Source organism: Monodon monoceros, unplaced genomic scaffold (genome assembly GCF_005190385.1).
Source record: "Monodon monoceros isolate NGI ecotype Baffin Bay Population unplaced genomic scaffold, NGI_Narwhal_1 Super_Scaffold_9, whole genome shotgun sequence".
In the NCBI taxonomy this organism is placed as follows: domain Eukaryota; kingdom Metazoa; phylum Chordata; class Mammalia; order Artiodactyla; family Monodontidae; genus Monodon; species Monodon monoceros.
The window spans coordinates 49,560,554-49,584,792 of record NW_021703786.1 but is presented as its reverse complement, the minus strand read 5'-3'; the positions used below and the strand labels follow the sequence as shown (position 1 = coordinate 49,584,792).

At 45.1% G+C, this 24,239-nt stretch overlaps 1 protein-coding gene across 6 annotated transcripts in view; it reads left to right on the top strand.

Annotated features, from left to right (window-relative positions):
• The window catches only part of RAP1GAP2 (RAP1 GTPase activating protein 2), a 187,203-nt gene that overhangs the window by 127,176 nt on the left and 35,788 nt on the right, over positions 1–24,239 (top strand). For 4 of the 6 annotated variants that reach the window (XM_029210687.1, XM_029210685.1, XM_029210686.1 and 1 more), the window contains 8 exons: positions 2,624–2,668; positions 3,405–3,437; positions 3,826–4,038; positions 5,247–5,350; positions 14,619–14,697; positions 15,483–15,536; positions 18,227–18,310; positions 23,644–23,744. In XM_029210687.1, the coding sequence (XP_029066520.1) occupies positions 2,624–2,668; positions 3,405–3,437; positions 3,826–4,038; positions 5,247–5,350; positions 14,619–14,697; positions 15,483–15,536; positions 18,227–18,310; positions 23,644–23,744 (713 nt within the window). The remainder of the gene's footprint in view (positions 1–2,623; positions 2,669–3,404; positions 3,438–3,825; positions 4,039–5,246; positions 5,351–14,618; positions 14,698–15,482; positions 15,537–18,226; positions 18,311–23,643; positions 23,745–24,239) is intronic. The other 2 variants (XM_029210689.1, XM_029210688.1) reach the window with 1 other exon arrangement.

The window sequence follows — 24,239 nt, the reverse complement described above, 5'->3', positions numbered from 1 at the left end:
TTATCACGAGCAAGTTATTAAAATCCTGCTCTGTGCCCAGCAGTGTGTGGACTACAAACTGATTTATGTGTGTTTAGGGAACGTACAGTCAAGTTGCGGAAACAGGGAGGGCACCGGCCTTCACAGTGAGTAATGGGAGGCAGTGTGTAATAGGTGCTCAGTAAAGCTGGGATCTTCACCTCGAGCCACGGAATCCCCACACTCTGGCAAGCTGGCGGGGAGTTTGCGGCTCACCCTGCCTTCTCTCTGGTTGCTCCCACGATCCACTCACCCCTCACCGCTAGCCGGGGCCCCTGGCCTCCCCAACAAAAGGCTTCTCTGAGCACAGACTCCAGCCCCACTTAACTGGCCTCACTGTCCTCGTGTTTCGAGGCTGCTGGGTTCTCCTCTCAACTAGATTGGGAGCCTGGCAAGGACAGGGGTCTTTTTTTTTTTTAGCCGCACTATGCAACTTGTGGGATCTTAGTTCCCCGGCCAGGGATTGAACCCGCGCCCTCTGTAGTGAAAGCGTGGAGTCTTAACCACTGGACCACCAGGGAAGTGCCAGGGTTCTGGTTGCTTCCTGTGTGTCTCCACGGCAGGCGGCTGACACCCTTGGGCGGTGGGTCAATTTCATCTCAGTTGAGATTGCTGGTGGCTGAAACCGGACTTCCCAGTGCTTGGGCCTCTACCACGTGCCCACTGGGTCCCAGCCTCCTAGGGGCCACAGTTTCCAACTCCTCTGCCTGTATGAAACTCACATGGAAAGCGGCTTCTATGAAGTGTGGCTGGAGTCTGTCCTTGAGTGTGGGCGCCCTCTCTCATGCTGCGGGCGTGAAGACTGAGCCTCAGAGCAGTGAAGCATCCAGGGCACTCTGAGAGTTCTGAAGAGCTGAAACTAAGATCCAGGACTCCTGACCTCCCGGACCGAGAGTCTAGGGATTTGAAGAAGGGCACAATCCCTGTGAAGCAACAGGGGCCGAGTGCACAAGCTTTGGATCCCTTTGGTTCTAGGTCCACGTTCTAGCTGAGTATCCTTGGTCAAGTCACTGTACCTCTCTGAGCCTCAGTGTCTTCATGGCTGGGGATGGGGGAGGGGGGCATAATCATAACACCTGTTGCAAAGGATGACACCCAGAGACGGCCCAGTGCTGCGTGGTGGCTCTGTCGTGGGGGAAGGCACAGGAGGAGGTTTGCTGTCCTGCCCAGGGGCTGTTCCCAGGCAGGGATGACTAGTGCAGGACAAACAAAACAAACTCCTGACATCACCCCCATCCCCATCCGCCCAGTTTGCCTCCCTGGACAGGGTCTGCTGGCCACTCAGGTGGTTTTTATCCCTGTGTGTGGAAAGGAGCACCTGTCCAGCGGGAGGGGGCCCTCCCATGCCCTCTTGAACAACGCCGCAGGTGACTCAGCCCAGCCAAGTCTGGAGAAGCCCAAGTCTAAATCCACCCAGTTAGCAGGAGTCTTGGGCTCTGAGAGCTGTGGGATAGGACCATGCACTTGTAGACACACTTGTAGACACACAGTCCAGCTTCAAATCCAGGTGCTGTCACTCACAAGCTTTGTGACGTTAGGCCAGCAACCTACTCCCTGGGCCTCAGTTTCCTCGTTGGTAAATAGGTGCTGAGGGCTTCAAAGGAGACAACAGAGGGAGCGCCATGGAAGGCCAAGATCCTGATGTGTATTATGATCAGGCAGCGGCCGCTTCTGGACACTCCTCTCTAGAGGGGACCTGTTTCTCCTAGTGTGTCCCAGCGTCTCACACCCTCATTGGATTTATTCAAACAATCTTGGGAACACCATGTGCCCCCCTCCCTGAAAACCTAGTTAATTCAGAATATGACTGTAGGACCGGGCCCTGCTCCCCAGAAGAGCATTTTCCAGATAACTGCAGATGATCCCCTTTAATCCAGGCCCAGTCATGGTGCCTGTCCCTTGCAGTGACACATCTGTGAGGCGGGAAGATGGGTGTTAGAATCCTCATTTTGCAGATGAAGCCATGGAGGCTGCAAGAGGCTCAACTTTGTCAAGGTCATGGATAGTACGACAGCGGCAGAATGAGGACCAGGTGGCCTGCCTGTCACCCTTGGACCTTCCCACCAGGGAGGGGTGGAGCTGGTGTGGCATGAGGTCCAACATGTGGGCATCGATGACACCCGAAGATGCAGGCTCCCATTCTCACCCCTCACCTACTGGCTTTGAGAGAGCCTGGTGGAGATATTTAAGCACCAAGATGAAAATGCTGCCTATCTGTAGTTTTACTATATAGTGATCAGTCTTCCAAGGGCGTAACACACTCTCAACATTTAATCTTCACAAGAGTAGGCGACGTTTTCGTTCCCATTTTACAGATGGGAACACCGAGCTACAGAGAGGTTTTGTGACTTGCCCATGGTCATCAGGTCATAAGCGGCAGTGTTGGGATTTGAATCCTGGTGATCTGGATTGAGTCCACGCTCTTAACCCCCTACGCTGCTGCCTTGCCTGAGGCCTGAGTGTGTAAGGGCCCAGCACATGCCAGCTGTTGTTGCTGTTGTTACTAACCCCCAGCTAAGGCAGCTGCTCCTGATAGACTCCTCTGTTTGGCCTGTCTTCTGTGACCTTTGCTTTTCCATGGATCCTCTTTTCCTTGTTTCTGCAGGGGATCAAGCTTGAAGAGCAGAAGCCGGGACCCCAGAAGAACAAGGTGGGCTGGGCGGGTGACAGGCAGGGCTCAGAGCTGGCATGCTGGGGTCTGCTATCTTACACTGTCTAACTCTTATTTTCACCAAGAGCCACTTAAGTGGCCACACGGCGTTGACCGGTACACGGTGGGAAGCAAGGGGGGCCCTGGCTTGACACCTTTGGGGCAGCTTCAGGGTGTGCTGGGGTGGAGGCCTTGGTGAGACAAGGCTTGTGGCTCAGCTTGGCTTCTCTGCACCTGCTCCTGCAAACAGACCGCATGCAGCACGTAGGGGTGTCAGGCTCTATGCTCCAGGCTCCGGAGGCATCAGCTCTCAGCTTCAGCTTCCATTGCCAAGGCCCAGGCATGCAGCTTATCACTTAGAGGTTAACCCCCTTTCCTGGAGGGGGCTAGGTGGGACCAGAGGTCATCTTCCTGTTACAGCATCCTAGGGTGAGAAGCTGGATCACAAGAGTGTGGCACTCCGCGCTCTGCGTACTGCATCTTCAGCTGGCAGGGTTTGCACTCAGGTTCTGTCAGTTTGGGGAAGAACTCAAGCCACATCCCAGAGCTGCCTCTAGGCTGTTCTGTCCGGTGTTCTTCCCACTGATGCTCCCAAAGCCCTGGTGCAGCCTGCCAGGCCCCCCAGCCTATTCCTTACCCCATCTGGAGTAAGGAGTGGAGAGGGGAATGGAAACAGTAATCAAACTTTCTGGGCATTGCCGGGACTAATGGTGACATTGTCTGGTTTGTCTTGCAGGACGACTACATTCCGTACCCCAGCATCGATGAGGTAGGAATCCCCCTGGCCGCACGGCAGCTCTGGGTCCTGTCTTTGCCGGGGGGTGGGGGGCGGCGGGCCGGGGGAGCTGACGGTGATGATGTTGATGGTCCATGCCCCACCCCACGTGGGAGAGAACCCTTGCCCTGGTACTTGAGGGCTTGAGGCCTTTTGCCACCTTTCCCTTTGTTTAAATTGGGGGTACCCATCCAAGCTTTGCACCTCTGAAACTACAGGGTTGGTGAAGCTGGAGACGTTGTAGGGCTTAGGGGAGGGGTTCATGTTGCTGCGTTTGGCCTCAAAGACGGGATGCCCTCCTTGGAGCAGTTCAGAAGTTGGAGGGCACACCTCCTGCAGACCCAGGGCAGGCTGCAGTGCAAGACCCTCCCTCTGCCTCTAGGTGGTGGAGAAGGGAGGCCCATACCCCCTGATCGTCCTGCCCCAGTTTGGGGGCTATTGGATTGAGGACCCTGAGAACGTGAGCACGCCGACCTCCCTGGGCAGCAGCATCTGTGAGGAGGAGGAAGAGGACAACCTCAGCCCCAGCACGTTTGGCTACAAGCTCGAGTGCAAGGGTGAAGCCAGGGCCTACCGCAGGCACTTCCTGGGGAAGGTGAGGCCCAGGGGGCCCGGGGGCAAAAATAGCTGCTGGAGGGGGAGGGCCCCAGGAACCCAGCATTCCTCTCCAGTTGCCCCTTTATCTCTGTCTGTCCTCTTCAAAGTCGCCCTCCCTGTCCTTGCTGCCTGCCTGTGTCCTCGTTGGAGAGGTCTGACTGGCTGTGCTCCTGGGCAGGGATGGGGCGGACAGAGGGTGTGCAGAAGTTAGGAAGGCTCTTGGTGTGATGAGTCTGGGTGGGGATCTCCCCCAACAAATATCTTAGGAGGTGATGGAATGGGTAGTGTTTGGGGGTGGAGGAGGGTGGAAGGGACAAATACATTCTCACACCTTGGAAGTCTGTTTCTGTCAAAATGGTACAAGTCTCTCGTGTCCTCATTCAAGCAGGTCCCCCTGAGTACTTGTACTGGATGATGTGCTGTGAGCCTCTGATGGCTTAAAAAGTGACAAAGTTACATTTCTTTAAATATATTCTGCCCATTAGACTTGGCAGGTTCTGGAAGTCCCGAAGGCAGATTCCAGAAATCTCCGGCCTAAGGCAGCTTTGCAGTCTTAGGAGCTGCATCAGAACCCCCTGGGGAATGTGTTAAAGTGCAGATTCGAGGGCCGCATCCTGATATGGCCTGTCTGGTATGGGCTCCCTGGGCCAGGAGGAGACCCACTGTCCAGAGGACCTCCTGGCTCCCCTTGGGTGGAGGTGCCAGTGAACCTCCTGGCTTTATTCCCACAAGTAGTCTGAATTGGCAAGCGTTGCCCCTGGAAGCAAGGAAGTGGACTCGATATCTTGTGGTGAAGAACTTGGGCTTTGGTCAAGACAGGTGTGGGTTTGAACCCTGGATCTTTCACTATTAGTTGTGTGACCCTGGACAGTTAACAACTCTGAACTTGGTTTACCCATCTGTGAAATGGGGATGATGATGTTTCCTCCTGCATAAAGTTGTAGTCAGGGTTAAAGGAGATGAGGGCTCTTAGGCCCTCAGCCCAGTGCCTGGCACATCCTGGGACTCAGTTGGGCCTCTTACTGTGACCCTTCTCCTTCTTCCCCTCCTCCGCCCCCCCCCATCATCACCAGTAGTAGCCACAGCAGTAGCATCCTTCTCTTCCTCATTGCTATGGGGCTTCTGACTCCTGGTGAAGGAGGTGACTTGAGGGAACATGTCAGGAAGGTCCCCTCCTCCCCGCTAACACCTGATTTCTGTCTCTAGGATCATCTAAACTTCTACTGTACCGGCAGCAGTCTGGGGAACTTGCTCTTGTCCATCAAGTGTGAGGAGACGGATGGTATTGAGTACCTTCGGATCATTCTCAGGTGGGGCTTCTGCACTGTTAGAGGCCACGCCTCTAGTGGCCAGGACCCAGAAATACCAGTCTGACCAGTCTGCTCTGGGTGTGCTGGGGAAACAGACCTGGCTGGAACCTTGGGGCTATGTCTGAGTTGCCAGGCAGGGAGACCAGGTGTTTATGCCTGGGGCTGATCGTGGGAGTCAGAGTGGTGTCTGGTTCAAGGTCACCCCAACCTGCCTCTCTTGTGGGGACTGGGACTCTGAGGAAGATGGCTTGTCCTGCTGAGATGCAACTCCAACCTGTCCCGGGAGACGGTTTGCCAGAATACTACCTACGGTGTGCAGCCAGGGAAAATAGATCCCAAAGCATCTGTGTGCACCCGAGACGTGGTCACAACGGGAGCACTGATTCACAGCTAAGCTGGGGACCTCTCTCTGGAATATGACCTCCTCAAGGGCAGGAACTGGAACTGGTTTCTGTTTGGTGTGACTAACGTGTTTTGTAGAACCTCCTTTGCAATAATGACAGAGGGATGGTCTGTGTTCTCTGTAGGCTTATGGTCTAATGGAGAGGAACACGGAGGAGTTTAATATGTGGCGCAGGTATTATTTTAATGATTTACACTGGACGCTGTGGGAGCACAGAGTCTGTCTTATTTATCTCTGTCCCTGGTGGGCTGGTGGAGAAGCCAGGAAGACCAGTGCTGGTGTTTAGCCATGAGCCTGTCACGCTCCCAGTCCATATTTGTGAATCTAATTGGAAGTCCTTGAAGGTATTTGGAAAAGAGCAATAACATTTTTTTTTTCTGCCCAGATTTTGAGATAAATTTGGGATGGACAGGGACACATAGCCTTGCTATAGGAGAGGTGAGGCGGGGGGGCTGGTACAAGGAAGTTGTCAGCACTCATCCAATTTTGGTTTGCTCTTTATTAAGAAAGGAAGCAATTTTCTTTGCTGAGGTTCACCTGGCTAGAAATGATGTTTGCAAGGCAAGGAAGAGTCCATTAAATCGCTAGAGCCAGTTTTCTGAGGGAGTAATACCTGGATCCCCATCTCCTGATAGGATTTCGAGCTAGGTGAACCTCTGTAAAGAAAATTACTTCCTTTCTTAATAAAAATCAGACCCAGGTTGGGTAGAATTTCTGAGTAAGAAGATAACTGAACACAAGGATCTAACCCTCTTTTTCTAGTATATAGCCTATCTGAAATGCTGCACCTGAGCTAAAAATAAGAGAAAGATGCCCAGCACGCAATGTACTTTGATGATTTTTTTTTTTTTGTCATCTGTGGGGTAGTTAGGACTGTAATGTAGGTGATATTGAGAGTTGAACCCCATTGCTTCTTCCTTAGAAAGCAATGTAGTGTGGGAATATATGAAATTGGAGATTTGGGGACAATTCTGTGCTGTTTAGAACTAAGGGTGAGCCCTGGAACAGTCAGGGGTCTTTCTACGTGGAACCACTTTTGTTGTTTGGGGTCAATAGCATTTGAAATCAGTGCCCTGGGGAGCCCAAGCTCAAATGTGGCTCTCCCAAACAGAAATCCAGCGAGTGGGGTGGCAGAGAGAAGCCATTCACCAGCTAGGAAGTTGGATAATCACATCGTGTACCCAGAGTAATGGCCAAATTGAAAACCAGACATAAAAAAATTGGTCCCACAGCCTAGTAACTTTACCAGGCACAAAGAAGAAATTATGCAGAGATGAAATTCCTCTGCTGGCAGTGACTCCTGTCCCAGCTTCTTCCTCATTCCCTGTAGGCTTCTGGATTATTTAATTGATGTCTTATAACAACCAGCTCTCTAGCCTAAAATCTGAGGAGAGTATTCTAACAGCATCTGTGTGTGCCATGAGAGTTGCCAAGGAGAATCTACTAACAGTTTGGAGATAAATAACAAGCCTGAGTAGATGTCTCCATTTTCAAGTTTGGATATAAAAAGAAGAAGGAGAGGGGAAAAAAAAAAACCCTCATGGTTTGGTGAAAGAAAAGATTCTGCATCTAAAAAAGTATAACCTAGCATTTAGAAGGTAGGGAAATAACCAAGCTTTGAAAAGGATTTGTTATAAAAAGCCAAGTAAAATTTAGATACGTTAACTTTGTGTTTTCGGCAGACTTCTAGAAAAAAATTAACTGTTTTAAAGACAAAAGATTAAATAAGGCAATAGAATGATATGAAGAACGTGCTGGTTAAATTAAGGAAATAATATAAAAAAACTAAAAATGGCCAAGAAGAATTCTAAATGATATTACAAACAGTAAAGAGCAGAATCTACTTTGTGGAAACCCAGTTAGTAATATTTAGAATAAGCTTAAGAAGCTCTCACATAATTCAAAGGTAAACACAACAACTATAAAATGATAAGCAAAATTATAATGAATGTGGAGGATAGTGAACAGGAATTAAACATGTGGATAATGGATGTTCTTAAGCTGATTGAAGACTTAAATCTGAAGATCAAAATGACTCACCAGGGCTCCCCTGGTGGCACAGTGGTTGAGAGTCCGCCTGCCGATGCAGGGGACACGGGTTCGTGCCCCAGTCTGGGAAGATCCCACATGCCGCGGAGCGGCTGGGCCCGTGAGCCATGGGCGCTGAGCCTGCGCGTCCGGAGCCTGTGCTCCGCAACGGGAGAGACCACAACAGTGAGAGGCCCACGTACCGCAAAAAAAAAAAAAAAAAAAAAAAAGGCTCACCAAATATCAGATAAAATCAATGACAAAGAAAACGTACCCATTATAGAAAAAGAGAGAAAATAGAGGAATCATAAATAAATAAATATGATAATGGAAATAAGTCTGAGTACATAGATGATGTATAATAAATGTAAATTAGTTAAATTCCACTATTACACAGAAAAGATTCTCAGTTTGGGTCATCTCTCCAAAGGGAAAAGAAAATCAATCAATTAATTTTATTAAAGAAAGTAACTGTATATTTAAAAAGAAAAGTGTTGAGAAAAAGTTATAACAATCAAATCTGAAAAGAAAGCAGAGTGGGCAATATTAATATGGAAAAACAGAATTTAAGGCAAAGCAATCAGTGTGACAAAGAGGGCCATTGTCTATTTGTGAAAGATAAAATCCACAGCAAAGATATCTTATGAACATTTTTGTTGTTAATAGTATATATTTTAACATAATATATGTGTGTATATATATATATATATATATACACACACACATATATATATAGTGATTAAAATATGGAGAAATTGGCAGAATACAATTGTAGTGGTAGATTTTAACATACTTCTTACCACTTGACATCAACTAGGGTAGGGAATGAGAGGGTATGGATAATCTCATTAATATTATTTATGTCAATTGTATATATGTATCTTTATATGTATCTGTACCTATACTTGGCTATCAAACTTTGATCCTCTCATGGAGATCTCTGCTTCTTTTCAAGTGTCTATGGAATATTTACACAAATTGATCATAAGGTAGATAGGGCTTTAAAACAAAACCTAGACTTCTAGGCTCCAACCATTTAAAAAAATAACAAATTGTTATACATATATAACAATTATATATATAATTGTTATATATGTATAACATATACACATATATATAACAATTATATATAACATATGTATAATATATATACACATATATATGTGTTATATACACATATATAACACATACATACATATATATATTTGAATATAAATATGTAATATATATAAAGACATGAATAACTGTATATCTTCCCATTTCCTCATTTCCCTAGCATTCTGTAGAACCTAGTGTTCTGTAACTTGCACCTGTTAACAATATATCTAGAGTTCTTTCCATATTAGTACATAAAGAGTTTCTTAATTCCTTTTACTGCTGCATAGTATTCTATCACCTGAATGTGAAATAATTTATTTAATAGATCCCCTATTAATGGCCATTGTCAGTCTTTCAGTATCACAAATAATGCTGCAACCTTGTACAAATGTTAATTTGTATGGACTAAAATAATTTCTCAGAAGTAAAATAGCTGGGTCAAAACATAAATGCGGGCTTCCCTGGTGGCGCAGTGGTTGAGAGTCCGCCTGCCGATGCAGGGGACATGGGTGCGTGCCCCGGTCCGGGAAGATCCCACATGCCGCGGAGCAGCTGGGCCCGTGAGCCATGGTCGCTGGGCCTGTGCCTCCGGAGCCTGTGCTCTGCAACGGGAGAGGCCACAACAGTGAGAAGCCCGCGTACCGCAAAAAAACAAAACAAAACAAAAAACATAAATGCACGTGTATTTTAATAGATTTGCCAAATTGCCTTCGGTAGGAGCTGTATAAATTTGAACTTGGATTTTTGCCAATCTGATAGTTGAAAATGGTATTTTAGTATAGTTTAAATTCATAATAATTTAATTGAATTATGTTGGGCATCCTTCATATATTTAAGGATCACATGTATTTATTTTCTGTGAACTGTCTGTTCATAAGCTTTGCTCCTCTTTTTATAAAAAAGGATTGTTAGCCCAAATTTCTATTTTTAAAAATCTTACAGATCATTCTTGACAGCAGTAGATTTAGGAACCAGAGTTTTGAGCCACAGAGTAAATCTAAATAAATTTTAAAAATCAGACACTTCGCTGGATATATTTGCTTACAATTTGACAGTAAAACTACAAATTAATAACAGTAATGTTTAAAAAACTCAGTTAACCACTTAGAAGTAGGTTATCTCAACACTTTCCTAAATAACTGTTGGGCCAAAGAGGAAATCAAAGCTGAAGTTATAGAATATTTATAAAATAATGACATTTAAAATATTACATCTAAAAGCTTATGGGTTGTGTCCAAAGCTATACTTAGAAGAAAATTAATTGCCTTAAAAAGTTCCTTATTCAAAAAGAAAGAATCATATTTGTAAGTTGTTGTTAGTAACCTGTCTGTGCCTCAGTTTGTTTATCCGTGAAACGGTGATGGTAGTATCCACCTTAAAATTATTGAATGCATATTTTGTGTCAGAACCTGATACATTGTAGCTACTCAAGAATGGTAGCTGCTATTATTATCAATATTATTACTTAAAGTAAGAGGAAGGAATTAACAAAGATTAAAGTTGAAACAAATAAATTAGAAATAAAAAACCTCATGAGATTTGATAAGTAAATCTAAACTACAGATTTATTTATAGCCTAGAAAAAGATAAACTTCTGTTGAGGGAACAAAATAGGTAACTATTCAGCTAGTCAAATACAGATAAAAAGAGAAAATAAAAATACACAAAATTAGGCATTAAGAAGGCATATAACCACAGATGTAAAGAAGATCAAACAATTTAACAATAGATGTTAATAGATATTGTGTTCAACCAATGCTATTATATTGAAAATTTTATTTGAAGCAGATGCCTTTCTGGGAAAGTATGCATTACTAAATTTAACACGAGGTGAAAAACCTGACCGGCTCAATAATAATAATGGAATAAATTGAAAAAGTTCTCAAAGAATGATCTCTCCAAAAGTTTCTAGATCTAAAAAAAAAAAAAGTTTCTAGATCTAGATGGTTTGTAGGTAGTTATTTGAAACTTGTAAGGAACAGATTTCCTTAGAACTTCAAAGATAAATAGGAAATTTTAAAGATACTTAAGGATAAAGACAGATTATTTGTGAATGACAGCTAGGCTGAGAGCAGACTTCTTATCAGCCATGGGACAATGGGACAATATCCTTAAAGTGGTGGTAGACAGCTGTTTCAGATATTTTTAAAAAATGAAGGGAATATATCAGTTACAGACTCTTCCTGAAAGAATTACTAAAGGATGTACTTCAGCTAGAAGAAAAGAGAAACCAAAAGGAAAGATGCAACTAAAAAGTGAGAAGAAATAGGTAAACTATGTTGATGAGTTTAATTACTGACTGGAGAAAGGAAGTATTTTTTTTTAAAAAAAGGATTCTTGAATTACATTTATAAACAAATGTAGGAAGGACAGTGGGAGGGAAGAGTTCAGTAGCTATTGTGTCCCCTCCTTCCTCAGGAGAGAGATAGCAAGTAAGTTTAGAGTTCATTGGAAAAATATAAATATGTGTATTAAAAGTTACAGAAACTTATGTAAAAAGAAAACACAGGGTTATTAAAAACACACAATGATAAAAAGTAATTCTAAGTACATTAGAAATCACAAGTATAAATTAGCCTATGAAAATATCAGGCTATCAGATTGAACTAAAAATGCAGCTATACTCTACTTGATAAGAGACATGTCTAAAGAAAAACGACATGGAAAGATTTAAAATAAAGAAATAAGAAGAGATATGCTGGAGAAATACTAACGAAGAAAGCTGGTGAGCAACAGACAAAATAGAGTTTTAGGGGAAAAGTGTTAATAGGGATAAAAGGAACACTCCTTTGTAACTTGGGAATCCTTCCCTACTCCTGATTTTCTTGCTCTGTGAAGGGAACACTTCTGTGTGGCACCCCTGGCTCTCTTCACCCCCTTGATACAAGGCTAAATTTGGGAGTAAGAACTTGATGTGTATAGCTGTGTTCTTTTCCCTTTCCCTCTTGGAGCTAGCTGCCCTCAGGGCATTCCCCCTGCTCCCTGTACTGTAAGTCCCACCTGAGCAGACCCCACGAGAGGAGGCTTGCCCCTGCCCAGCACTGCCTGTGGGTGTGGGTAACTCTGGGGTGTAGTCAGAAGACCCACTGCACCTTCACAGTAAGCTCATGTGCTTCCTCTTCACCTTTATCAGTGCCAAAGGAGTTATTTTAATTCCCAAATTACTTTTAATTTCTCTTTTCTGTATTTGTTCATAACTTGGGCAGAGAAGGATGCCCTTTACTGGACCCCTCAGAGGCCTCAGCCTACATGATGATCAAAAGAACAGTCCACCTGGAAGATCTAACAGTCATGAACTTGCATTTAGTAACATAGTCTTGAATTTAAAAAGGCAAAAACTGATAGGAATATAAGAAGCAGACAAATCCTCATAGTGGGAGATTTCAGTAACATCTCTCAGATGCCAATGGACCAAGCAGACAAAGACTTGTGAGGATATAGAAGATTTGAACAACACAGTTAACAAATTTGATCTTGTAACATACATTCCTGAACTCAACAAAAGAGAAAAAGATACATTCTTTTTCAAGCTCAGATGGAACATGAAAAAAAAGTCCACGTATCAAGTCAGCAAATTTCAAATAATTAATATATAGGGTATGTTCCCTGAATAAACAAAAATTAAACTAGAAATCAACAATGAAAATACTGAAAGATAAAACTCATATATTTGGAAAGTTAAAAAAATAAAGAAAACCCTTTAAAATAACTGAGGTGCTGAAGGGGAAATCGCAGAAAACTGACAAAATATTTAGAACTAAGTGACAATGAAAATACTACCTATCAATGTGTGGGATGCAATTAAAGTGGTACTTAGGGAGAGATGTATAGTTTTATATGCATTTGTAAAAAAGAAGAAAGATTCAGTGTGTAAGCATGCAGGTCAGGATGTTAGGAAAAGAATAGTAGAAAAAAAAACCCAAAGAAAATAGAAGGAAAGAAATAAAAAAGGCAAGAATAAGCTAGTGAAGTAGAAAGCAAAAATAAAAAAAGAATAGAGGTCATAGACAAAACCAAAAGCTATCTCTTTGAAGAGATTAATAAACTAAACCCCCAGCAAGGGCTGACTAAGGAAAACAGAGAAAAGATACAAACAGATACTATTTCCACAATGAAGGAAGGGACACGACTGCAAATAGAAATGAAGCCTTAAGAGAATACCAAAAACAACTTTATATCAATGCATTTGATGGATAATTTTATAGAAAAAAACCATAAATTCCGAAAAGTGACTCAATAAGGAGTAGAAAACCTCAATGTTCACCATTAAAGAACCGAATTGGGGGACTTCCCTGGTGGTGCAATGGTTAAGAATCCACCTGCCAATGCAGGGTACACGGGTTCGAGCCCTGGTCCAGGAAGATCCCACATGCCGCAGAGCAACTAAGCCTGTGTGCCACAACTACTGAGCCCACGTGCCTAGAGCCTGTGCTCTGCAACAAGTGAAGCCACCGCAGTGAGAAGCCCGCGCACTGCAACAAGGGTGCCTCCCTGCCCCCCGCTCGCCACAGCTAAAGAAACACTGCGCAGCAACGAAGACCGAAAGCAGCCAAAAAAAAAAAAAAAAGAACCGAATTGATAGCCACAGGTATCCTCCCAACGAAGAACAGCAGGCCCAGAGATTTGTCTGTGAAATCTCAGACAAATTTTAGCAAACCTTTAAGGGACAGAAAATTCCTATGGTATACAAACTATTTCAAAGGATGAGATGCTCACCAGCCGTTTTACGAGGCTGGAGTAACACCTGGATATCAAAACCTGAAAAGGGAAGTACAAGAAAATAAAATAGGCCAGTGTTGCTATTGAACATAGATATGAAACTCTAAATAAAATATCAATAAATTGGGCTTCCCTGGTGGCACAGTGGTTGAGAGTCCGCCTGCCGATGCAGAGGACACGGGTTCGTGCCCCGGTCCGGGAAGATCCCACATGCCGCAGAGCGGCCGGGCCGTGAGCCATGGCTGCTGAGCCTGCACGTCCGGAGCCTGTGCTCCGCAATGGGAGAGGCCACAACAGTGAGAGGCCCGTGTACCGCCAAAAAACAAACAAAAAAAATCAATAAATTAAATTCAGCAGGATATGAAAAAAATAATACATCGTAAGCAAGAGGAGTTTTACCCGTGGATTGAAAATATAGCTCAACAGAAATGTAATCCACCAGGTTAACAGATTAAAAACCATATGATTATCTCAGCAGATGCAGAAAAGCATTCAGTAGAATTCAACACTTCCATAATGTGCTGAATGAATCAGGGGAACAGGCTAAACTTAGCCTTATGGTGAATCCCTTTATAAAGCAACTTTCATCTCATCTATATTTTACGTGAATACAGATTTTCAAATATTAGTTTTTCTTTTCATAAAGGTTTAATTGCATGTCAGACCCAAATATGTCCAGAAGCTCTGCCCAGTTCTTCTGGAGAACACAAAAAACCCACAAAGAAACAAAAAAGTAATGTCGAGCTTGAAGGTAGCTATTTGCATTTTCTGTATTTCAGTTGCAGTCAGCTGTACCAGGCAGGTTCTTTGAGTATCCATTTCCCATGGGGTCCCTAAGTAGCATTCCATTTTCCAGTTTGAGTGCAGCGCCCAATGCCTGGGTTGGGCGGAATGAGGCAGGTCTGACCCAGGGTGATGTGAAGCAAGTACCTGCCTTGTGGCCTGGCGTGACCTCAGCCACCTTCCTCATTGACTCCATTTCTGTGGACACCCCTTTCTCATCCTCATCCATGTGTGCAGGTCCAAAGTGAAGACAGTACATGAGCGGATCCCCTTGGCCGGACTGAGCAAGTTGCCCAGTGTCCCTCAGATTGCAAAGGTAAAAGGTGACACTGAGAGGAGATGGCTTCCTCTTTTAGGCCAGGTCTGGCCTCTGGGGTGGGGGCGGAGGCTCGTCCTGGGTGGGCTCTGCCCTTGGGGAGGGGAAGGCCATTGTCCTCTTGGGCCCTTGACTGCATGGATGCGGTTGGGGGGAGCGGTTGGCGGATGCCCCCCTTTCCTCTACACCTTGCCCATCTCATCCTCACTGCTGAGGCTGATCAGGGAACAGGATAATCCATGGTCTCTGCCCCCAAGTTCACAGCTAGTTCAGGAGACAAGAGAAATGGAGAGACAGGGTTGGAGAATAGAGGAGGAGGGAGGGGAGGGGGCAGCTGGGGAGACTTCACAGCCGAGGACGGTTGGGTTGAGGGATGACCGGGCTGTTGATTGAGATGGAGGGGCCCCCCCAGGTAAGGAGCCATCAGCTGGTGGAGGGGCCCATGTCACTTCTCTGGGGTCCTGGGAACTTGGAAAGTGAGTGATCAAAGTGGGGTGAGAAGGATGGTCAGCTGGGTGGGGTTGGACCCACACTCTGGGAGTGGGAATGCCAGGCAGAACTGTGTCGGATACCTTCGGTGGCCTCACTTCAGCAGGAAACCCCAGGAAGGTCCCTTGACTTTCCCGACCACATGCGAGTGAGCAGTAGTAGCACCAGGATCTGACCCCAGGCCGCCTGAGCCCCGCAGGTCTTGGCCTCACGCTCTTTTTCTTGGTGGGCAGAGGAGCGCAGGTGCCCTCCGTGGACATGGCCCCTGAGCTGTGTGTTTCTCTCTCCGTGCTTAGGCTTTCTGTGACGACGCAGTGGGGCTGAAATTCAACCCTGTCCTGTACCCCAAGGTGAGGACCTCCCCCCCCACCCTTGCTCAGGGCTCTGCCATTTGGCACGGATTTGCACGCCTGGGGCTCTGTGGGAAGTTCTCTGCATCTTGGGGGGTTTTGCGGGGTCTCCGTGATACACCTCCATGTCTCCCCCTCTCCCTGCCCACCCCTTCACAAACTGATCTGCTGGGAACGCGTCCTCAGCCATGCCTGGGTCCCCAGCCCACTAGAATTGGTCCCCAGCTGTGTGGAGGTGGCAGACGGGTAGCAGTGGTGCAGCTTCTCAGTCTGGTTGTACCTGCCTGAGGCCAGTGCTGGGCTGGGGAGTGATTCTGCCTCTAGCTGGGGGGCTGCTGCAGACCTGGTCAGCCATCAGGAAGGGGGCGAGGCGGGCAGAAGACAGAACCCCACTAAGAAATAAAAGGCCAGACCTCGGCTCCCTGTTGCCAACATTACTACAGGTCTGAGGCCTTACAAGCCTCCGCCGGCCCCCTAGTTAATAAACTTGGCTGATTCTCTGTTAACAGTTTCCTTAGGCTTGGCCTGAACTTGACCCCAGTTCTGATGTCGGGGTGTGGGTGGGGAGAAGAGCGATAATAACAAAACAAACTCCCAAGCCCGCTCAAGAGCAATTATGCCATGAGAGGACTTAATCACCCATGGACAGTGAATCGCTTTAAATAGGCCATAGGAAGAGACCCAGGGCACTGGCTGCTGCTTCACGAGCCTGCAGGGCCTGGGGAGAGGTCGTGGAAGCAGGGCAGTGCTTCCGAGCATCCACCGTGGGCCGGCTGGGGCTCGCTGGGGTGGGCTGGCTGGCGCTGATTGAGTCCATTCCGAGTCCCGGTTCTGACAGCCAGGAACCAGGAGGTGAGACATTTGATGAGGGGAGAGGGGTCCTGTCCTGGCTGGGATACCCAGAACCCCCTGGAATGAAGCCTCATATCTTCACAATTGGGCTTGACACACTATTTGGCCCCATGCGGGGGCTGAGCTAATGGCAGGGTCCTCTCCTGCACAGAGAATGTGCCAGAGCCCTTCTCTCAGACGCCTCTTCCCCCCCCCCCCCCACACCGAGCATCTGTAGGCGCTTCCCAGTAAGATGCTGTGCTCCATGGAATATTTTCTATCATTCAGACTGCCCTCCCTTTTATAATTAAAGCTGAATTTGTGAGGTTTAACCAAACATCAAAACCCCATCATAAAGCCCTAACTTAACTACAAGTTTGGCAATTTTTGTTGTCAAATCACAGCCACTGAGAGAACCCGATGACTCTCATTTTTGCAGTTTTCTCTATAGCTTGGAAAGCCTCCGGCTCTGGTAATAATGGGAGAGCAGCTGTATTTTCATGTTTTCTAGATTGGAAGGACTGCTTCGTCCGGCTGGGATGTTAATCTGGCTGAGATGTGTGTGTGTTTTTACAATTCACAGAGTTTAGAATGTTCCTTGGAAGGTGTCCATGACCAGGTGCCTCTTCCTGGGCAGGGCAACTGCTCCAAGCCTTTGACTCATCCCAGGCGGGAGTGGGGGGCGCCCTTTGGGGTCGGGCAGCGCTGTTCTTCCAGGGGGAGCTGAGAAGTGTCCATTCCCTCAGGCAGCTGAGAGCCACACAGAGATATGTCAGGGGTGACAACCTGACATGGGCCACATACTCTGGCCAAAAAGTCATGCCTGGTTTGTTCTTCCTGTAGCAAAACATGTGGTCGAATCCCTCCTTTTTATTGCAGAGACCATCCCAATAGTCCCCAACTCTTGTGTTTCCTAACAAGCTGGTCCAACTCTGATCTTTCTGGAGGGTTTACATAGATGATGATGATAATAGCTGCTGTGTGCTCAGCACTTCATGTGCTTGATCTCACTGAATCTTCACAGCCACACGTCTTCATTGAACAGGTGAGGTGGGACTTCCCTGGTGGTCCAGTGGTTAAGACTCCGCGCTTCCAATGCAGGGGGCACAGGTTCAATCCCTGGTCGGGGAACTAAGATCCCGCATGCTGCGCAGCATGGCAAAATAATAATAATAATAAAGAAACAGATGAGGAAACTGAGGCCCAGGGAAGTTAAGTGGCTCACTCAAAGCTGCACAGGTGAAAGCGGTGGATTCAAAATGAGAGCTTAGTGTTTCTGACCAACTCTTTGAAGCACAATAGAAAATTCAATGGAACCAGTGGTCAGGGTTTTTTTGTTTGTTTTTTCTTTGCATATTGAATTAGCGTATGTTCCGCCTTAGAGACCTCTTATTTTATGGATAAAGGGGATTGACGTCTGGGCAGGAGCAGTGCCTTGCTCAAAATCACACTGCTGCTTAGAGGTGGAATTGGAGCCAGCATCATCCTCGCTGACCGGTTTTGGGGTCCCAGCTGCACTTTTTACTCCCCAGATAGAACACTGGGGTAAAGTCAGTTCCCCGCGTCCTGCTGGACTGCCTGTGTGTCCAGGCCTTGGCTGGCATATCTGGAGGGAAATGGAATGGGTGATCCAGAGGTTTGGTCACCACTGGCGGAAGCCCAGGGGCTGGGAACAGCTGAGACCTTTGGAGTTGCATCTCGACCGTGTACTTTGGACTTCACCCTTTCTCTTCCTCCCTGTGTGGATGTTTCATATCAGGGGGGCATGTTCTCCACCAAAATGGGTGCTTCCCCTTCCACTTGCCTCCTCATTTTGCCTCCAAGTTAATAATCTGATTTCTTCTTCCCACATTTTCCAGGCCTCCCAAATGATCGTGTCCTACGATGAGCATGACGTCAACAACACCTTCAAATTTGGGGTCATTTATCAAAAAGCCAGGCAGGTAAGCATCACGAATCCATACTGGTCACTAGATCCTGTGGTTTCTCCCTGGGGACTTTTGTTTTCCCATCCCCCAAGCACAGGAGCCCTGCATTACGTTCTTAAATACTCTGAACACAGTGACCACATTTCATATATGAATTAGACTGGAGGTGGTAGAATCTTCAAGGTGGGCTGCTGCTCTCAAAAAGGCCTGCAGATCCCTTAAATGGTAATGTAGCTTTTCATGCAGTGAATCCTAATTCTTCGTGGCTCCCTCCGCTTATATTTAACAATGAGCTGTTCGTCACAAGAAAAGTCGGACTGGGTGGAGGGAATGCATGAGCACAGGCTGCTTTCTCCTTGCCCACCACTCTCCTGGCTGGGAATTAGCTTTTGCTCCCCAGACTTGAGTAGTGTCCTGGCATCAGCTGTATGCTCTCTGCCCAGCTCTGTGTTCATTGATGTCACCCTGGTAGCTTGAAATCAGCCACGATGGAAGTATTCACACCATGGAAATGGGCAAACACCAGGGCTTCTGTTTTCTGTCTTTGGAGAGGAGGTTGTTAAAAATTTTGCCAGTACATAGTACTCCTCTATCTCTTGTAGCACTCACGCGCTGCTTTGGTGTCAGTTGACCAGAATGGTGTTTCTCAAAGTGCGTTCCATGAGACACTAGTCCAGTGAGGTACTCTGTGAACAGATGAGTTCCAGGGAGGTGGGTGTGGTCAGTTGTGTGGGAACATTTTAAAGGTTCTAAGAACCGCCAGAGTAGAGAACTCTTTATAACTTTGTTGAACTCCGTGTTTCCCATACATATTTGACCACAAACTTCCTATCCTCCTGCAATGAACTTTTATTAGCATCCTGAGAAGTGGTCTGCTGGACACACCGGTATTTCCTCATCTGGGTTGTATGGAAGAAGGTTCCACACCTATTTCATCTTTGTATCATCCAAGAACCTAGCATGGGGTGTTTATATAAATACACTCAATTTTTTGTTATGTGAATGAATAAAAGTTTTGACCCTGTGAGTGGTAGATCGATAATATCTTTCAATATTATCTGTGTCATCTTTTTTGTGTGACAGTGTGTTTCTCAGCTGGATGATAGCGGACTTCCTTGTCTGAAGATATGAGACCACAAGAGGCATGTGTTCACTTAAAAACACTCTAATTAATGAAGGCTTGTGGAGCTGAAAGACCAGCACAGATAAATCTTATCATTTAAGGGAATTATTCAAGTAGCCACTCTAATTATTTTCACATACTGCATTTTTATTTTGTACAGCTCTGATAATACAGTCCCATTAATTAAAGTTCTTTGCTTGTGAAATTTACCAAAGCAGATCTCATAAGGTGATTACAGTCCAATATTCCAGCAGAGTTATAATTACTGAACATTAACCATCCACCTCTGAGAAGGAGTCTGAAGGAGTCTGTATGTTCTTTATGTACCTGACACCGCTGAGGCAAGGTGGGGTCGCCCCGGCAGATAAAAGTCTTTTCTTAAAATATTTGGATTGTTGTTTTGCAAACCTACATTGGGGGGATTATATATGAACATTTGTTGCGTGAAAGCCCTATGCTGGTTTTAGGATATAAATAAGCCCCATCTAACTCTCTGTTTGTCAGGCACTTTGCTAAGCCTGTGGAGGATACAGTAACGACTAAGAACATTTCCCCTGAGTCCATGGTCACGTTCAAGGCCAGTATAAAAATAAAGACAGTAATACCAATCTGGGTGTAATTCCTAGAGAGAGGTGCACACCCCAGAGCATAAGCTGGATTGTTTTCTCAGGAGAAGATGTATGTTGCTTAGAAGCAGCTATTCTCCCGAACCCTAGCTTCATGACCTGGGGCATACAGCATGCTGGACTAGAGTTGGGATGCCTTCGTGGCATGTGACAGATCAGGCATCAGGAAACCTTTTCTGTAAAGGGCCAGATAGTAAATATTTTAGACTTCACGGGCCATACTGTTTGTGTTGCAACTATTCAACCCTGCCTTTGCAGTTCAAAAGCAGCCGTAGACAATACTAAATGAATTGGTCTGGCCATGTTCCAATAAAACTTTATTTATAAAAATAGGCAGTGGGCCCAATTTGGCCCCCAGGCCATAGTTTGCTGACCCCTGCTAGAAAGCAGTGTTTCCCAAATTTTAGACGTTCACAAACCACATCCAAGATCATGTCATTCTACCCTTACATTTTTTTATTGCACCTATACCACTAACTACTTACTTTTCTTTAAAGTTTTCTTTCACCTTAAATTCAATTTTTAAAGGATATTTTATGTCACTACTCTTACTGGGAAATTAGTATCACTTGCATGAAATGAAGGTAATTCTAAAAAGAAATACTGTAAAAAAACAAAATTAAGTTATTGAAATCTAGCTAGACTCTGTTTCCTATTGAAGGCTTAGAACCTGAGGTCTGTTCTTTCTTCTTATAAAGCAGGCATTAAGGAGATGTTAAAGAATCACCTATTAGAGACTTCCTCCTTAAAGGGATTGCACAGACTGGAGTGTCTTTGTGTCATCTTCAGCTGTTCATTGCCATCTATGGGTGTTTGCAGAGCCTTCAGCTGTTTGCAGAGCCTGCCACTGTGGGTAGAACCTTTTGATCAGGCAGGGCCACTCAGTGTTTTAAGCCTGTCACGATTGCAGAGCTTGCTACTGTTTTCAGCTTTGCTTTCTATTTTTAAAAAAATGATTAAACTTTTAATTTTTTGATATTTGTAAATTTCCATGCTGTTGTATTAATAAGAAATAATACAGAGAGATCTTGTGTACCCTTCATGCAGTTTCCCCCAAAGGTAATGTCTTATAAAATGATAGTACAGTATCACAGCTGGGATACTGATGGTGATACAATCCACAGATCTTATTCAGATTTCCCCAATTTTACACATACTCATTTGTGGCATGTCTGTGAATTATATTCCATTGTATGGATATATCACATTTTGTTTATCCATTTGTTAGTCATCGTATATAATTTTATCACACATGTAGGTTCCACAGTCAAGATACGGAAGAGTTCCACCAACACTAGGATCCTGGTGTGGCTCATGCTTTTATAACCATGCTAACCTCCCTCCTGCCTCCACGCTCCCTTCCCCGGCTCCAGTCCCTAACCCCTGGCAACCGCTGATCTGTTCTCCAATTTCTAGAACTTTGTCATTTCAAAAATGTTGTATAAAAGGAATCATACAATATATAACCTTTGGGGATTGGCTTTTCTCCACTCAGCGAGATTCATCCACGTTTCTGAGTGTATCAATGGTTTGTTCCTTTTCATTGCTGAGTAGTGTTTCATGGTATACCTAGACGTACCACAGTCTGTGTAACCATTCACCTATTGAGGGATAGACATCTGGATTGTCTCCAGTTTGGGGCTATTATGGATAAAGCCACTGTGAACATTTATATACAGGTTTTTATGTGAGCAGAAGTTTTCATTTCTCTGGGATAAATACTTAGGAGTGCCGTTGCCTGGTTGTGTGGTGATTATATGTTTAGTTTTGTAAGAAACTGCCACGCTGTTTTCTGGCGTGGTTGCTCCATTTTACATTCCCACCAGCAATGTGTGAGTGATCCATTTCCTCTACAGCCTTGCCACCATTTGGTATGGTTACTATTTTTCATTTTAGCTATTCTGATAGATGTGTAGTGAGATCTCATTATGGTTTTAATTTGCATTTCTCTAACAGCTAATGCCATTGAACATCTTTTCTAATTGAACATCCTACTTGCCATTTGCATATCCTCTTGAGTGAAATGACTGTTCATGTCTTTTGACCATTTTCTAATTGGGTTTTTTTTTACTGTTGAGTTTAAAATTTTTAAATAACAGCTTTATTGAGGTATAACTGACATACCATACAATTCACAACTGCATGTGATTTATATCTCAATAAAGTGTACAATTTAGTGGTTTGTAGTATGTTCACAGAAGTGTGCAACTATCACCGCTAACTTCAGAAAATTTTCACCACCCCTAAAAGAAACTCCATTCCCATTAGCAGTCACTCCCATCACCCTCATACTCTGTAGCTCCTGTCAGCCACAAATCTATTTCTGTCTCTGTGGATTTGCCTGTTCTGGACATTTCATATAAATGGAATCATAATATGTGGCCTTCAATGTCTAGTTCTTTTACTTAGCATAATGTTTTCAAGGTTCATTCATGTTGTGCAATGAATCAGAACTTTATTCTTTTTTATGGATGAATTATATTCCATTGTATGGATATATCGCATTTTGTTTATCCATTTGTTAGTTAATGGACATTTTGATTGTTTCTACTTTGGGGCTATTATGAATAATGCTGATACTAATATTCGTGTACAAGTTTTTTTTGTATGGACTTTTGTTTTCATTTCTCTTGAGTATATTCTTTGGAGTGGAATTGCTGGATCATATGGTAACTCTATGCTTAGTTTTTTTTTTTTGCGGTACACGGGCCTCTCACTGTTGCGGCCTCTCCCGTTGCGGAGCACAGGCTCCGGACGCGCAGGCTTAGCGGCCATGGCTCACGGGCCCAGCCGCTCTGTGGCATGTGGGATCTTCCCGGACCGGGGCACGAACCCGTGTCCCCTGCATCGGCAGGCGGACTCTCAACCACTGCGCCACCAGGGAAGCCCTATGCTTAGTTTTTGGAGGAACCGCCAGGTTATTTTCCAAAGAGATGGCACCATTTTACATTCCCACCAGCAACGTAAGCGGGTTTTGATTTTTCCACATCCTCACTGACACGTCTTATTGTCTTTCGTTTTGATTATGGTGTGAGTGGTATCTCATTGTGGTTTTTTTTTTTTTTGTCTGTTTGTTTGTTTTTGGCTGCACCTCGTGGCACACAGTATCTTAGTTCCCCAACCAGGGATCAAACCCGTGCCCCCTGCATTGGAAGTGTGGAGTCCTAACCACTGGACCGCCAGGGAAGTCCCTCTTTGTGGTTTTGATTACTATTGCGTTTTCAGAGTTCTTTATGTATTTTAGATACTAGTCCTTTGTCAGAAGTCCAACCATTAATTTTTCATTTTTGGATTGGTTTTTGGTATCAAGTCTAAGAATTCTTTGCTTCAGCTTTGCCTTTTTTTTTGTTTTTTAAACTGAGCAGCAGCTTTGGTTCAAATAGAAAGTCCTCATTAACCGGCCCCCCAAATCCAGCTCTGTTGAGTGAGCCTCTATTAGTCCTTCCTCCCGTGGATGACAGAGCCACTGGATGGCAAATGAGGGGGATGGGGAAAGGAAGAAAGGGACCAGGTATCTGGACAATCACATTCCTTCTCTTGGCGGCAACGAGAAGGCTTATTTTTCTGAACTTCTGCCCCTTCTTCTGTTTCTCTTTCAGACCCTGGAGGAGGAGCTTTTTGGGAACAGTGAGGAGAGCGCAGCTTTCAAGGAGTTCTTAGATCTGCTGGGAGACACCATCACGCTGCAGGACTTCAAAGGGTGGGTTTTAGCCAAGTGATGGCTCTGCCCCTATTGATGAGGCCCTAGAGGAAGGGGGAGGACTGACTGCAGAGTTTCAGGGGGTTGCATGTGAGAGTTAACAACACGCACAAGGAACATGGGATTATTTTTCAGCAAATGATCAACACTCATTGATTGCATCTCGAGATTGCATCTCGTGGTACAGGGGATAATCCTGAATGGCAGATGGTCTGAAAGGCATTGACTTTGGCCCTTAGGATGCATGATGAAATCGTTCCACCTGAGATTTGCCTTCCTAATTACGGTTGGCTCAGACCGAGAGTGAAATGAATCCACCTTCCCTTCCAGGTGAGCAGGTCACTCACCTGCTAGGCATTCCGGAAAGAGGACCCTATGTAGTTTTGGGGGAAATGACCCATTTTAGATAAAACACAAAAAGAATGGTTAATTAAGAGTTTTGGTGCAAATACCGTAATCCCTCTGGCAGGAACCTATGCAACAGTGTGTGGTTCT